General features: G+C 41.5%; 1 protein-coding gene across 2 annotated transcripts in view; it reads left to right on the top strand.

Moving 5' to 3' along the window:
* Nucleotides 1–14,942, top strand: part of LOC138740680 (sodium- and chloride-dependent neutral and basic amino acid transporter B(0+)-like) — a 129,933-nt gene that overhangs the window by 93,168 nt on the left and 21,823 nt on the right. For both annotated transcript variants that reach the window (XM_069893669.1, XM_069893668.1), the window contains one exon: nucleotides 12,575–12,707. In XM_069893669.1, coding sequence (XP_069749770.1) covers nucleotides 12,575–12,707 — 133 coding nt within the window. The remainder of the gene's footprint in view (nucleotides 1–12,574; nucleotides 12,708–14,942) is intronic.

Below are 14,942 nucleotides of genomic sequence, written 5' to 3'. Positions count from 1 at the left end.
TATGCAATGAACACATTGTGAACTGTTTTTTTTTCCCTGAAGTAAAACCATTCACCATTAGAACTTCCAAATACATAATTTTAATTGCTCACCAAATATGCCAGTTTCAGTGTGCTGTGGAAATGAATTAAAATATTATATTTAACCAGTGTTAAATCAGGTTCTATAGGTTAGATTCCTGATATATGCTGAATTAGCACTCATATTGGGGACACGCTATTAAGAGTCTTTATGCAAGCTTGGAGTTACATCGAGAAAATGCAAGTTCCCACGCTTTACACAGTAAACTCTTCCATCAAGATACAAGATGATTGAGGAGTCACATGATGGAATAGTGGCCGATAGGAGAATACCAGCCCTCTCCAGAAAAGAAAGAAAAAAGTGAAGAAAAAGCAAATCCCCAGACACACAAATCACAACAAATAAAAAATAAAGGTGTGGAGAAAATGGCACCTAAGAAAGAAAAGCCAAAATCAACAAGAAGAAAAAAGACGCTGGAAGAGAAAGGTGAAGGCCTTACCTGCACGAAAATGCAGGGACCCACCATGGAAAGAGGAGCCCACTCCCCGAGGTTAGTGGAGACCCCGCAGGGTCGCGACCCACCAACCGCAGGACTGCAAAGATGGCTCACTGAGCCAAACAGGGGTGAACACCGATGGGAGGGGGGACCAGCTGTGGAGTGAAACTACACAGCACAAACAGCTGAGAGAGGCCTGACAGCAGGGTTCCCAGTGAGAAGATAAATAAAGCAACGGGAACGGGAGGGGTGAGAAAGAAAAAAGGAAACTAGAGACACAACAGATAACCAGCCCAGAAGAAGAGTACCAACATCAAGACACCATGGAAAAAAAGACCAACAAACTGAGACAAGCAGCTCAACAATAAAGTCAGAAGAGACGCAGATACAAAGAGAAATAGAAGACACAAACCCAAGAGCAGACACAGAAGAAGAAGAAGGAGAATACCAAGCTCTGCAGAGAGGAATAGGAGGTAAAATGAATGGTCAGTACAAAGATTTTAAAAATTTCAAGAACAAATGAAAGCATTAAAAGAATGGCTGACACTAGAATTTAGTGAAATGAAAAGAAAAATGAAAAGTACAGAAGTAAAAGTGAGTAGAATAGAGCTGGTCATAACAGATGTAGGGAAAAGATTAGAAAATGTGGGAGAATGTGTAATGGTGGTAGAAATGGAAGTGAACGACTTAAAAAGAAAATTGGAAGTGACAAAAAAGTTAAAGAAACATAGGAGTTGTTAGCTCAGAAGATGGATATAATGGAAAACTATAGTAGGTGAAACAGTACAAAGATAGTGGGCCTTAAGGAAGATGAAGAAGGCAAAGATATGAAAGAATTTATAAAAGAATGGATCCCAAAAGTCCTGGGAATGCCAGAAATGCAGGAAGGAATGGAAATAGAAAGGGTGCACAGAACATTAACCCCAAAACCACAGTCACAACAAAAATCAAGATCCATTTTAGTAAAATTCCTGAGATGCACGACAAGAGAAAATATATTGGAGAAGACAATGAATAAAATGAGAGAAGACAAAAAGCCGCTGGAATACAAAGGTCAAAAAATTTTTTTCTATCAAGACATAAGTTTTGAACTCCTAAAGAAGAGAAAGGAGTTTAACGCAGCAAAATGAATCCTATCGAAGAAAGGCTATAAATTTATGTTAAGATTTCCAGCGGTGCTTAAAATAATTATCCCGGGGCAGCAAAACAAACTGTTCTTGGATCTGGAGAAAGCACGAGAATTTGCAGAACGCCTGCAAGACCGAAAGAGAGATGAGGAAATGTAACAAGAACAAAGAACGACGACAAACTACATATAAAGTAGTAAAAATAATGTATAAGTAAGAACTAAAGGAGGGAGTAAGGGAGAAGGGGGAAAAAGAGGAGGGGTACAAAATAATAATAATAATAATTAATAAAGAAGAAAAAGAAGAAAAGAGGGGGAGCTTTGTTGTAATGTGAAGATAAAAGTCTTTTCTGGAGGGGGTTGGGTGGGAGAGAATAACAGTCACTGCGAAATCAGTTGACACTTGCGAACGGGTTCGCAGTCCGAATGGAGAGGGGAGTTGTGGTTGCCCGGCAAGGGACAAAGGGCGACTTAAGAGAGGTGGGGGGGGGGGATATTTGGGGTTAAGGGAATTTTAGATGTGGGAATGGTTGAAATATTTCATGTTTTAGAAGCATTGTCATACAGTGCATTCAAAAAAAGATACAAGATGATTAGTCTCATTCAGATTTGTGCCTTCCCTTCGTTCCCTGAATCGCAGATCTGGGGTTCTCCTTTCTGAGTGTTTGTCCTATATCAAGTTTATCATTATCTGATTGTGCATATACAATCAGGCAAAACAACGCATCACTGGGCCATAGTGCACGCACATGCAGACACAGTACACCCTATAGACAAACAGCATACAGGTGTTTGTGATGGGGATACATTCTACCTCTCCCATCATAAGTCAAAAACATTGTAAGTTGAAAAAGGGCAGTATGATCTGTTTGGAGATCGACATGGGGCCATGGGGAGAGAGCAGGGCAGTGGGATCAACACGGATGTAATATGACTGATTGCACTCAGAGACTGGTGAGGAGTACAAACAGCCTTTTAATAGCTTACAATGGTTGGTAGGTATAAAAGTCCTCAAGTGAATCAGAGGTAAGGCGGGAAAACCAGGGGTTATGTTGGAGTAGGTGAGGGTGGAGCCAAGGGAGGAGCCAGCCATCTGAACAACACACAGACAGTGAATTCCAGTTCACTGCATTCACCCCTTTATACTGGCCAGGTAATGCCTCCAGTGCCTGATGTCCTCTACAATGTCTTGGGCCTCTTTCTTCACTGATGGGTTCTGAAGCTCATGGCCTTGTAGGGTGCGGTGGAAAAATGTAACAGCCAGAGCTATGTCAGAGGCATCACTTTGCACCTACCTAGAAGGGTGCATTCTCATCCACCGCATGCATGGTGGCCTTTGTGATGTAGCTCCAAACGTAGTCAAAACCGCCTGGGCTTCAGCCAATAATTGGAAGGAGGTGGATTTTAAGAGGGGGTGGACTTTATCCACATCGTGAGGGACCCACTGGGCATAGTAGGAGAAGAAACCTAGGCACCTCCTTAAGGCCTTCATGGTCTTCAGGATCAGGAGGTCTAACAGGGGCACATCGATCAGGGTCAGGACTAATGATGTTATTCTCCACTACATAGCCCAGAATTGCCAGGCATTTAGTCCAGAACATGCACTTACTGGAGTTGTACATGAGATTCAGGGCTTTGGTTGTGTGGAGAAATTTCTGGAGGTTGGCACTGTGGTTTTCTAGAGAGTGTCCACAAATGGTCATGTTGTCAAGATAAGGGAAGATGGCCTTTAATCTGTATGTGTTGACCATTTTGTGCATCTGTCTCTGGAAGAAGGAGACCCCATTAGTGATACCATAAGGGACCCTCCGGAATTGATAAAGCCATCCATCTGCCTCAAATGGTGTGTAAGGGTGGTCCTCAGAACAGATCAGTAATTGATAATTTGCAGCTTTCAGGTCAATGGTCAAATAGACCCGATACTCTTCTGCTTGACTTTGTTTACCATGTCCAAAATTCGTGGGAGGGGGTATGCGTCCAGGAGTGTGAAACGATTAATTAGTTGATTATAGTCAATCATTAACCTGGACTTTCTTCCCCTTTGATGACTACTATCTGGGCTCTCCAGGGGCTGTTGCTAGGCTCAGTGATATTTTCTTTGAGCAGCCTTTATGTCTAGGCTCCAATAAATTCCCGATCCCCCCATCTGCTCTTTGTGGCTATTGGTTTGCAATCGGGAATCAGGTTAGAAAACAGTTGAGGGTTGGTGGGGGGGGGGAAGAGGGAGAAATCAATATTTAGGATGGAGAGAACACATGTGGTCTCTGGCTTTTTGGACCTTCTGTTCCACACAGTGATTGGAGGAAGAGGCCCAGAATACTCCATGGTCACACTTTTGAGGTGACAAAGGAAGTCCAGGCCCATCAACATGGAAGCACAAAAATCCTTCACTACATGCAATCAGAACTTAAAAAGTTCTCCCCCCCCACCCCACCTTTTACAGTTAGATGTATTATACAATACCCCTGGATCATTGCAGAGTGTGAGTGTGATGCTAGGTAAATACAATAGTCAGTCAGGTGCACTTTTATTAAAGAACAGTCGAAGAGTTTATAAAGCTCTCAGTAGAGCCAGTGTCTACCAAGCAATCAGTCAAGTGTCCTTTTACCATCTTCAAGTTATTGCCTGATGTCAGTGTCCAGAAACCCTGTTGCTCCCATGTCGATATTGACTTTCTCCACTTGGCCCGCAGGCAGACAAGATGGCATTGACCAGGAGGCACGGCAAGATGGCTGCCCTCCATCTTGATCCGAAGGAGGACTAGATGTTGTTGACCACAAGGTGAGGCAAGATGGCCACTGTTGCTTTCCTTCTGGTGGTGGGTCTCACCACGAGGAGCACAGAGAGGCTGAGACCAACTCTTTAGGAATCGGGCACAAGTCGAACACACAGTCGCCATCTTTGGGTTCCCATTAGCCCTGCAACAGACCTTTACCCAGCGCCTTCGCTTACTGCATCCTGAGTGCATGGTATCCTTCACGGGGTATCGGGCACGGGGGTGCTGTGCCTGTCTAAAAAAAGTAGCATCCCTGGTCACACATGCCTGCAGCAGTCGGTGCTGGGGCTGTGTGTGTTGGGGGGGGGGGGGGGGGGTTGTCGCCAGCGTCCCAATGACCTGGTCCTCTGATGCTTCTTTTTTTAATCCCCATGAGGTCGTCAGCTCCCAGTTGGACCTGCTTGAGTGCTTTTGTCAGCTTCAGGGTGCTGGCCAAGTCTTTCTTCCCCAATTTTAGCACCTGCTGCCTCACATACCTCGACCTCACTCCTGCCATGAGGATGTCCCGGATTTGTTCTTTCTCTCTCATTTGGGCAGTGACCACTTCATAGTGGTATTTTCTATTCAGGGCCCACAGTTCAAGGACATAATCGTCCAGTGACTCACCTGGTTGTTCTGATGTTGAGAGAGCTTATGCCTCGCCACACATCGTTCTAAGGCCTCATGTAGCGGGCCTTCAAGCCTTCTATGGCAGGATCACAAGTTGCACAATCCCTGATGACAGTGAACCCCTTGAGACCTACTTGAGAGAGAAGTGCAGATCTCCAAAGACCATTGGAGTTGAAGACATCTCATGTGGCCTTCATATAGGACTTGAAGATGGAGGTGAGGGTAAACTGACACTTGACTGATTGCTTGGTAGACACTGGCTCTACTGAGAGCTTTATAAACTCTTTGACTGCTCTTTATTAAAAGTGTACCTGATTGACTATTGTATTTACCTAGCATCATACTCGCACTCTGCGATGATCCAGGGGTACTGCTGGACCTGGACTTCCTGTGTCACCTTAAAAGTGTGCCCATGGAGTATTCTGGCCCTCTTCCTCCAATCACAGTGCGGAACAGAGGGTCCCAAAAACCAGACACCACATGTATTCTCTCCACCCTAAATATTGATTTCTCCCTCTTTCCCCCCCCCCCCCCCCCCCACTGTTTTTGAATCTGATTCCCAATTGCACTCCACCTAGTAGCAAGTTCCTCCAGGGCCTCAGGGACTGGCTTCAACAGGACTTCCATCCTGCTTCAAAGTTAAGCTATTAAAATTGTAACATAACTGATTGCACTCAGAGACACGAGGAATACAAACACATTTTAAATAGCTTACAATCAATGGCCGGTAGACACAATAGTCCTCAGGTGAATCAGAGGTAAGGCAGGAAAACCAAGGTTTATATTTGGGTAGGTGAGGGTGGAGTCAGCCATCAGAACAATACATAGATGTGAATTCCAGTTCACTGCAATGGGGCCGTCGGGAGACACTGAACATCATAGCCTAGCCAAAATTCAAAATACAGTACAGATTTGAACCATTGTAACTTCAAAAACTCTTAAGTCAGACCATCTGTATATACATTGCAATCCAAAATAAATATATACAAAAATAATTTATAGGTTTCTAGAATTGGTCAACAGTCTCACTGCCTTCAGGAAGGAGCAATTTCCCAGTATGACAGACCTAATTTTTAATCCTCCTTCATCTCTTTCTTGGTAGCTTCTCAAAGATACTGGAGGCTGAATGCTAAAAGGTCCCCAATGATTCTCTGAGCCCTCTTGAAGCATGATTCCTTGTAGCTATTATCCATAAAGGGAAGGGAGACCTCAGTGATCTTCTCAGCAGTTATAATCACTCTCAGTACTGCCTCTGATCTGATGCTTTTCAACTACGATACCACACACTATGATTCAACCAGCCAGAAGACTCTCTATTGAGCTCCTGTCAAATGTTGTCCGCATGGGGGCCTGTAACCTTGCCCTCCTCAACCTCTAAGAAATACAGGTGCAACTGCACCTTTCTGACTCAAAGAGGTGTCGAGCATCCAGGATACATCATCCTTTAAATGGATCCCAAGGAAATCTATGTACCCCACTCTCTCCACGGAAGAGACAATGATAGGTAATGGGGAATGGTCCTTGTTGTAATCCCATGTTCCTGTGTGATAGTGGGTTGAGTAGGGACTTAAATCTTATTTGCAAGTGTAATAGTCTTCCTTTTCCTTCTATTCGGTTTCACTTCACCAGCTGTGTCAGCTCCAAGTCATTGGTACTGTGTCTATTCAGAAAGAGAAGCAAGGAATTTATTGTTCCAAACAATTTTCTCCACACAAGTCTTGTGTCCAAGTTTGCAACATTGAATTTCATCATCTTGGCCTTTATTTATCTCTTATTATTAAAACAACACCTAGCTCCTCAGTCTGCTGTTGAGGCCTTGGAGATGCTTCAGAGTGAACTGTTGTTTCGTATCCCACGACAAGCTAATTATTATTGTCAACTTAATAATCCTTCAAACAGAACAAAAAGGATTAATGTCCATGGTAGACTTACCCTGGACAGGTTTTGAATGTCTTGGACAGATGCAATGCATGCATGCATGCTTTGTTGGCCAGAACCTAACCCATTTTTGTCAATGGGTGACTGGCAGTCATAGGAAACACTGACAAACATATTGGAAATGGACTGACTAGAGATGGTTGCTGCTGGGACTCTTGGTTTATGATTCAACCATCTGATTCTGGCTGTGAAACTCAAGTTCCCAACTGCAATTTGTAAGTAAGGGATTTTTTTCCCCCATTGTTTATGTCTCTTAGATACCTCAGACAAGATGTAGATATATTCAGGTCCATAATAGTCTCCACACATTAAGGATGTGTAAAATTAGGTTATTGAGTAGTTGGTTTTTCTAAGAGTTCTCAGTAAACAATGCTCTACCAAGCAAACAGACTGGAATCATTGGTGTGTGGGTTGTGTGCAATATGGGTCATTGATGAAGAGTGCGAGGATGTTGCATGCAGGTCAAACATGTACAACTGTATGGAGCAGTTCCACCCAACAATGGAACAACCGTAGCCTGGCACACACTCAAATACACCAAAGTCACATCTAGAGGTACTTGTACAATAACAGAGCAAATGATTGAAGAATTGAGGGGAATCATTGTTAGCCATAGAACTCCAGAGTTAATATCGACCACAGGATGGCTCCCTGACTGCTGGGCCAGGAATGGCTTCTTTCCTCCCCTCTCCCTCCTCCATTTCCTGTTGCTTCAAACACTGCCTTCACTCAATTATCAGGTTGTGGAGGATGCAAACAGAAATATTTTCTGCACTCGTCTTGCAGTATACACCAAGATGGCTCCAAAGTCTCACAGACACTACTTTAGGAGTACAGTTGTTTGATCCTTGAGTCTCCACATGATACACAGATCAGAATAAAGATGGCTGAGAGGGGCAAAGTGTACTGTAGTTATTTGTTATTCGGAAGGAGCAATAATTTGCATGTCAATGGGAAAACATATTGGCCCGAGAGATTCTACCAGTGGTAAATAGGTAATTAGGGAGAGAGTAGAATCCTGATGGTTCAGTATGGTTGTTTACACATGGAACCACAGGATATGGATGAGCTCCTGAACTGTATGGGTGAGCTCCATCTGTATTTACCATGGAGAAATGTGTACAAGCTCAGGAATATGGTGAAATAAATAGATTGTCTTGAAGAGAATCCAAGTAACAAATGAGAAATTGGAAGACTCAAAATGCAAGTTAGGTAAAACCTTAGGGCCAACAAAATGTGTTCTAGATACTGATAGACTAAGGAAGAAACTAAACTGCAGAGGTCCTGGCAGGAATGCTTACATCATCATTTACCACGGATTTAGTGTTGGAATACTGAAGGTTGGCTAATATTGTTAAGGTATTTGAGAATGGCTGAACTACAGGGCTGTGAGATTAATGTCAATTGTGAGTAAATTACTAGAGGGGAATCTTAAAGACAGGATCATCATTCATTTGGAAAAGCAAGAGGAGGAATTTGTGTCTCATGAAATTGAGTTGTTTTTTTTTAAAAGTGATAACCAATAAGATTGATGGGGCAGAAAGGTAGATGATGGACATGTGGAATTTAGCAAGATCCTACCTGATAGATTGCAAGGGATCCAGAGTGAGGATGCCAATTAAATGTAGAGTTGAGTTGGTGATATTGAAGACAAAGGGTAATTGGTCTTCTAACACCAAACCAAGTAGGTAGTGGAGCCCTGAGACCCATGGGGTGTCACATATTTCAATGCTGGGTCTGCTGTTTTTTGTCATCCATATTAATGAATTGAATGGCAATCTAGTTAGCATGGTGCTGTGGTTCTCAACTTTTTTCTTTCCACTTACATACCAATAAGTATTCCCTATGCCATAGGTGCTCTGTGATTAGTAAGGGATTGCTCAAGGTGGGATGTAGTTGGAAAGAAAAAGTTTGAAACCCACTGTACCTCATTGACTCGTTATGCGCATGGATTCAGAACTCCAAAGGAAATGGGCCAATGACAATTTTTCTCAAGCAAAATATTTCAGTAACAATTGGATCTAGAGCAGTGGTTCTCAACCTTTTTCTTCCCACTCACATCCTACCTTAAGCAATCCCTTACTAATCACAGAGCACCAAGGGCATAGGGAATACTTAAAGTGGGATGTGAGTGGAAAGAGAAAGGATGAGAACCACTGGCATGGTGGGTGAGTTGGAGGACAACATGGTATAGTAGACAGTCAATGAGGTTAACTGGGATTATAACAGGGTCTATTTGAACTGAAAAATATTGTCTTTAACTTGGACACATGCAAGGTGTTTTGCGCTTTGGTAGATTAAACAGGGCAAACTTGCACAATAAATGGTGGGACTGTGCAGAGCACAGGGCTACAGGTACATAATTCCTTAAAAGTGAAGGAGGAGTTTGGCACTTTTGTCATTATCAGTCAGGATATCAAGTGCAGGAATTGGGACACTTGTTGCAACTTTTCTTGATGTTGGTAACCTATATTTGGAATGCTGCTTGCAGTCAGGACACTTAGCTACAAGAAACACATCATTAAGCTGGATGAAGTGCAGAAAAGATTCACGAGATTGGTGCAGCATGGTTAGCCAACACTATTACAGCACCAGTGACCCGATTCGAATCCGACCATGTCTGTAAGGAGTTTGTAAGCTGCGTGTGTTTCCTCCCATCTTTCAAACATACAGGTGTGTTGGTTGATTGGGGTATTTAAGGCAACACAGGGTCATGGGGCACAAGGGACTGTTACTATACTGTATGCCTAAATTAAATTAAAAATTAAAATGTTACCAAGACTTATAGACTTGAGTTATGGGGGGCTGGATAGATTGGGACTTTTCTCCCTGAAGATTGGGGGACTTTACAAAATAATGATGGACATAGATTAGATAACGTTATGGTAAGGGAGTCTAAGAGGGCATAGATTTAAGGTAAGAGAAGAAAGTTTTAAAAGACACCGAAGAAGCAACATTTTGACACTGTGTATATGGAATAAGTTACCAGAGGAAGTGGTATAATTGCAATTTTTAAAAAGGCATTTCAGCAGGTGCATGGATGAGAAAGATAAAGAGATATTGGGCAAAAACAAACAAACAGGACTAGTTTTGGTAGAAATGTTTGTAATGGATAAGTTGAGATAAAGGGTTATACAACTACAGTATGTATTTATGACTAAGTGGACCATCACATGAGTTATGAAATATTCCAGGAAATCAACTGATTGCCTTAATTATCCTCTGAGAATAATCTCAGACCAGCTGAATATTAAGAAAGTGATAATCCTTCTGATTCCTGTACATCTCACAGAATACAAGTGCAGGAGAAGGCCATTCAGCCCTGCACCACCATTCCATACAATCAAGGTTGATCATGCCACCTCAGTACCCTATTCCTATCTTCTCTCTATATCCCTTTGGCCCATAGAGACAAATCCTTTTCTGTGGTGGTGTGTGAAAAAATGTTTCCCCTCATCTCTTTCTTAAATGACTTACCCCCTTCTCTTTCAACAAGGACTCTTTATTCTGGACTTACCAACACCGGGAACATTCTTCTTGCATCCAACTTATCTAGTCCTGCAAGAATTTTATATACGTATCTCAGTGAGATCTCAGGATGACAATGTGAACTCCTCAAGGAAATCAGAGTATTGGTTCCTTGCACTAATGAGAAACTCTCAAACCTCTGTACTTCTGTGCCCTCTCTCCTTGAGCTGAGTAGATGGTGAATTCATCTCATTAAAAGTGGAGCCAACACTATTCCCTCACTCAGAAGTGTGCTGAACATTGATAGATGTTATTCGCATCCCTACTCCAGCATGGAAAGACTGATAGATGTAGACATTCATCATGCGTATGATCTTCATTGCCTCAGGAAGGGTCTCCCTTACCCTTTGGTAAGGATGATCTTGGACTCTAGTGCATTGTTTAGTCTCTCGTCTTTTGTGAGTTAGATTGGGTTTTGAAGTTTTCTCTGGAAAAAATGTACATCTATAAAATTATTTCTAAATCTCAATACATCAATGTTTGGTTTAACATTTAAGATAAATAAGGCCAAGACCTCAACCAGAGCTCTAGAGCATTGATCTGTGCTGTTTCACAGTGTTGAACTGGTGTGTGTTTTGCTGTATGGATTTTGCTTTAAAAGTCAAAAAGGATCACACCAATGGGTTGCAATTTTAACTAGGGCAGGAGGATTGGTACAGTCAGATTGGTGCTGCACTTGTGCTATTGACTGAAGAGTGATGGGCCACATCAGCTTTGCTGTATGATTGCCATTATAATGTGTCCACTCTGTGTAGTTGGCTAGACCAGGTTTATACATTACCACCATTGCAATGATGGTAGAGGAAGTCAATGTTACCAGCAGGTTGAGGCAAATTAGTGCCCTTCGTCTTCCTGAGCACGAATTGAATTAATTGAACTAAGAATGGAAATCCTATTGAGCAACATGGAGCAGATTCATCGGGAGAAATTCCCAGAGAGCACTGTCACTACTCCTTGGGAATTTGTTAACAGAAAACAAGAATCAACCAGGGATTTTCTCAAAATCAACTGGCTGGGGAAAGCCCTCAGTATTTACTTTTGAAACAAGGCATTATTTTTCATTTACTAACAGGCCAATATGCAAGTGGCAACAGATAGTGTGGTTGCCTCGCAACTCCAGAGAACATGGTTCAATCCTGACCTCATGTGCTGTCTATGTGGACCTTCTACATTCTCCCACATGGGATTCTGCCGAGGGCTCAATTTTTTTCCCGAGGGCTCAAATTTTCTCCCAAATCCCAAGAGGTTCTTCCACGTGAATTGTGGATTATATATTAGCCTTAGTGGAGGAAAGTGGTAAATTAGTCGAAGGGGTGGTGGGTGTAGCCAACTGGGATTCACTAGAGATGTCCTGTACTGACGACTGGCCCCACCTCCTTCTCCTCAGGGCCCATATATAACCCTGGTCTCCCACCTAAACCCCTCTGAAGCCTGTTCATGAACCCTACCTGAGCTGTAAGCCAATAAAAGTGTTAGTTCTCCCTCCAGTAGAGGGTGAGCTTTTATCTATGCTACAGTGGGGGACGTGGAAGAGGAAACAATCTGCAGGACTACAGATAAATAAAGACAAGGGAATTGGACTGATGGGACCTTATGGATAGAATGACCTTTTAATCAAAGTGAAAGAATAATAGTCAACTCAATACTTTGTCTCAACACAATGCAGTCTTTTAAAATGGATATTGTTCAAATCAAAATCATTAATAGAACTGTGATGGTTCTTCTGGATGGATGTATAGGTGTTAGAGGCCTCGTACCACCAGATTCAGGAATAGTTGCTACCCCTCACCTATCAGACATCTGAACAATAGATTCATTCAGAGATTCGTTTAAGGACTTGAATATTGCTCATTATTTACTACTGTATATTTATACATTTGAATTTGCACAGTTTTTGGTTTCTTTCAGTATTGCTTACAGTAGAAATTCTGCCTGGCCCACAGAAAAGGAATCAGAGTTGTATGTGATGTCATGAATGTACTCTGAAAATAAATTTGAACTGAATATTCAGTGGTTTATATCTAATAATGATGTGCAATGTGGCTATACAAAATATTTTTTCTGTTGTCATTTTGTTTAGTAAAGTAGCTTTACAGCGGTCCAGTTCCATGGAGGAGATGGGAACAATAGTCTGGCACTTAGCACTTTGTCTGCTTCTAGCCTGGCTGGTCGTTGTGGCAGCCCTGTCTAAAGGAATCAAATCTTCAGGAAAGGTAAAATTATTGCAGTTACCTTGACATTTCTTCTTCCATTAGTTAACCTGCATTGAGCACATTTATCAATAATATAACCAAGGCACCTTTGGAGATTTTAAATCATATCTGGACCTCTCTGGCCAATGTGCTTGCAGACTCAGGGTTTCAAATATTTTGAGGGTTGAGGTTGATGACATCTTGCAGGATAACATTCAGCCAAATTCCAAACCTAGTTTCCTCTCTGTGGAGATTAGGATGATAGAAGCTCTCATTTCCTGACCTCCAGATTAGCCCAGGCAGCAGCCACCAACTAAGTTCCTTCTTCACATGTCCATCAAAGGGATCACATTGGTTCTGTAATTCAGAGAGGAAAATAGTAATGAGGCTATTGGTGTCTCATGCACTACATTGCTGTTCTTTCCAATGAGCAAGAAATCATTGTCTGTTTTCATGTTTCCACAAGAACTCTTAACATTACGTACATCTTTCTCAATAGAAGTAGTATCCATTCTCAACATCTGCAAGTCATCATTAATCACGAGAAGGATATTCTGACTGCTGTCACATTTCTTAGGACCTCCTTAATATTTAGGAAGTCTGCACTACCTTAAATTGTCTTAAATGATGGATCTTGGGCACAAGGACTACCGTCTCCTTCCATGTATTGAAAACTATAGAAGAGATAAAAAGGGATAGATTGATCAATTCATTTGATAACTGAATTGATAATTACAAGAAGAGGGCAATATCCATGTGGGAAACAAGGAATTCTCCCATTTTTCCTATTGTGACAGGCACAGAGATCCCCAAAACCCAGCAGCAATAGAAATTCATCAAGACAAATGGTTACTTAAACAAAAATTACTTTTAACTTTCTTTAAACAAAAATAGGATCAAACTTTAACTTACTACCATTAACTTAACCCCCTTCTAAATCTAAGCGTACATGTATGCAATGTGTGTACAAGATTCAGAAAAGTTCTTTGATTCATGGTCCAATCTCACTTCTCACTCCTCCAAGTTCACTGGTATCAGGTAATTCTTATTCTGTGCACAGAATTTAGCGTTTATGAATTTTCACCAGGTTTTGGTGCTTGAAAGGTAAATAGTTACTGCTCAGGAAGGATCTTGTTGATTTTTTGAGAAAGAGAACACACAGAACTGATTCTTTCTGATCAGCCACTTCAGTTTCTTGGCAAAGAAACTTGCCCCATCAGGGTTTTCCAGATGATAACCTCTTTCTTTCAGGTCACCACAGAGTTCATTTTCTATTTCCCTCATCTCAAGCAAAACATGAAACAGCCAGATTGCAGCTGAGTCCATTCATCTGATGCCTTCCAAGACAACAATCCATTACTCCACAGCATGTCCAATTAACACCTACTTGTGAAGCCCTTCAGCAAAGCAGTTTCCATTGTCTTTACCAAGGCACTGGGAGCCTGGACTGTCTGGCTCTGCTCATTTTAAATGAGATCTGTGTTGTGAAGTGTTTGTGACCTACACTAAAAAAACCCACAATTTATCTTCCAAAAACAGATCTATACATAAAATAAAATGACATAATCTGTCACACTGTCCCTCCTCCACCCTACCTGGCCACCATAGTTACATTGCTTCCAGCTGACAGTAGCTTGTATGTCTTTAAGTACATACAGCCATATCACAGTAATTGTTGTATTAGGTCATCTTCTGATATTCAGTTATGGGTGGAAAAATTACATTTCAACATTTATCTTCCATTAATTTTTTATTATTTCTTGGAAGGAGAGTCACTGCCTCAAATGATAATGCCTCAAAAATATCTGATACCAGCTTCAAATAGAAATTATTCTCTCAATTTTAAGAACACTGCATCTTCATTGTAAAGGTCTTAGTCTGAACAACTGATGAATTTGATCACAAAATTCCCATGGTGAATAAAGTGAAGGCTCAATGTTGGGCAGATTTGGGTCCTGGTTTTGGCAGGGGAAATGAGATTTGAAAGGACAAGGAGAATTATAGAGAAAACTGTGAACAACATGTGAAGAGTTAAAACCATTCATCATGCAATGATACATTTTCCAGATTTAATATATCCATCATAAAAGAAATATAAATAAGGATGTTATTCTCCCATTTAAATTCAACTAAGTATACATGCCCTGTGTTTATTTTACTGGTTTTGTTAGCTATTCTATTTATAGCTCTCCTAATTTGTCTTTTGAATGGATTCAGTGGTATAAATATTGTATCAGAAAACAGGACACTAATAAT

This window comes from Narcine bancroftii, chromosome 8 (genome assembly GCF_036971445.1).
Source record: "Narcine bancroftii isolate sNarBan1 chromosome 8, sNarBan1.hap1, whole genome shotgun sequence".
Lineage (NCBI taxonomy): Eukaryota > Metazoa > Chordata > Chondrichthyes > Torpediniformes > Narcinidae > Narcine > Narcine bancroftii.
The sequence above is the reverse complement of the archived record's forward strand: the minus strand, read 5'-3'. Positions and strand labels throughout refer to the sequence as shown.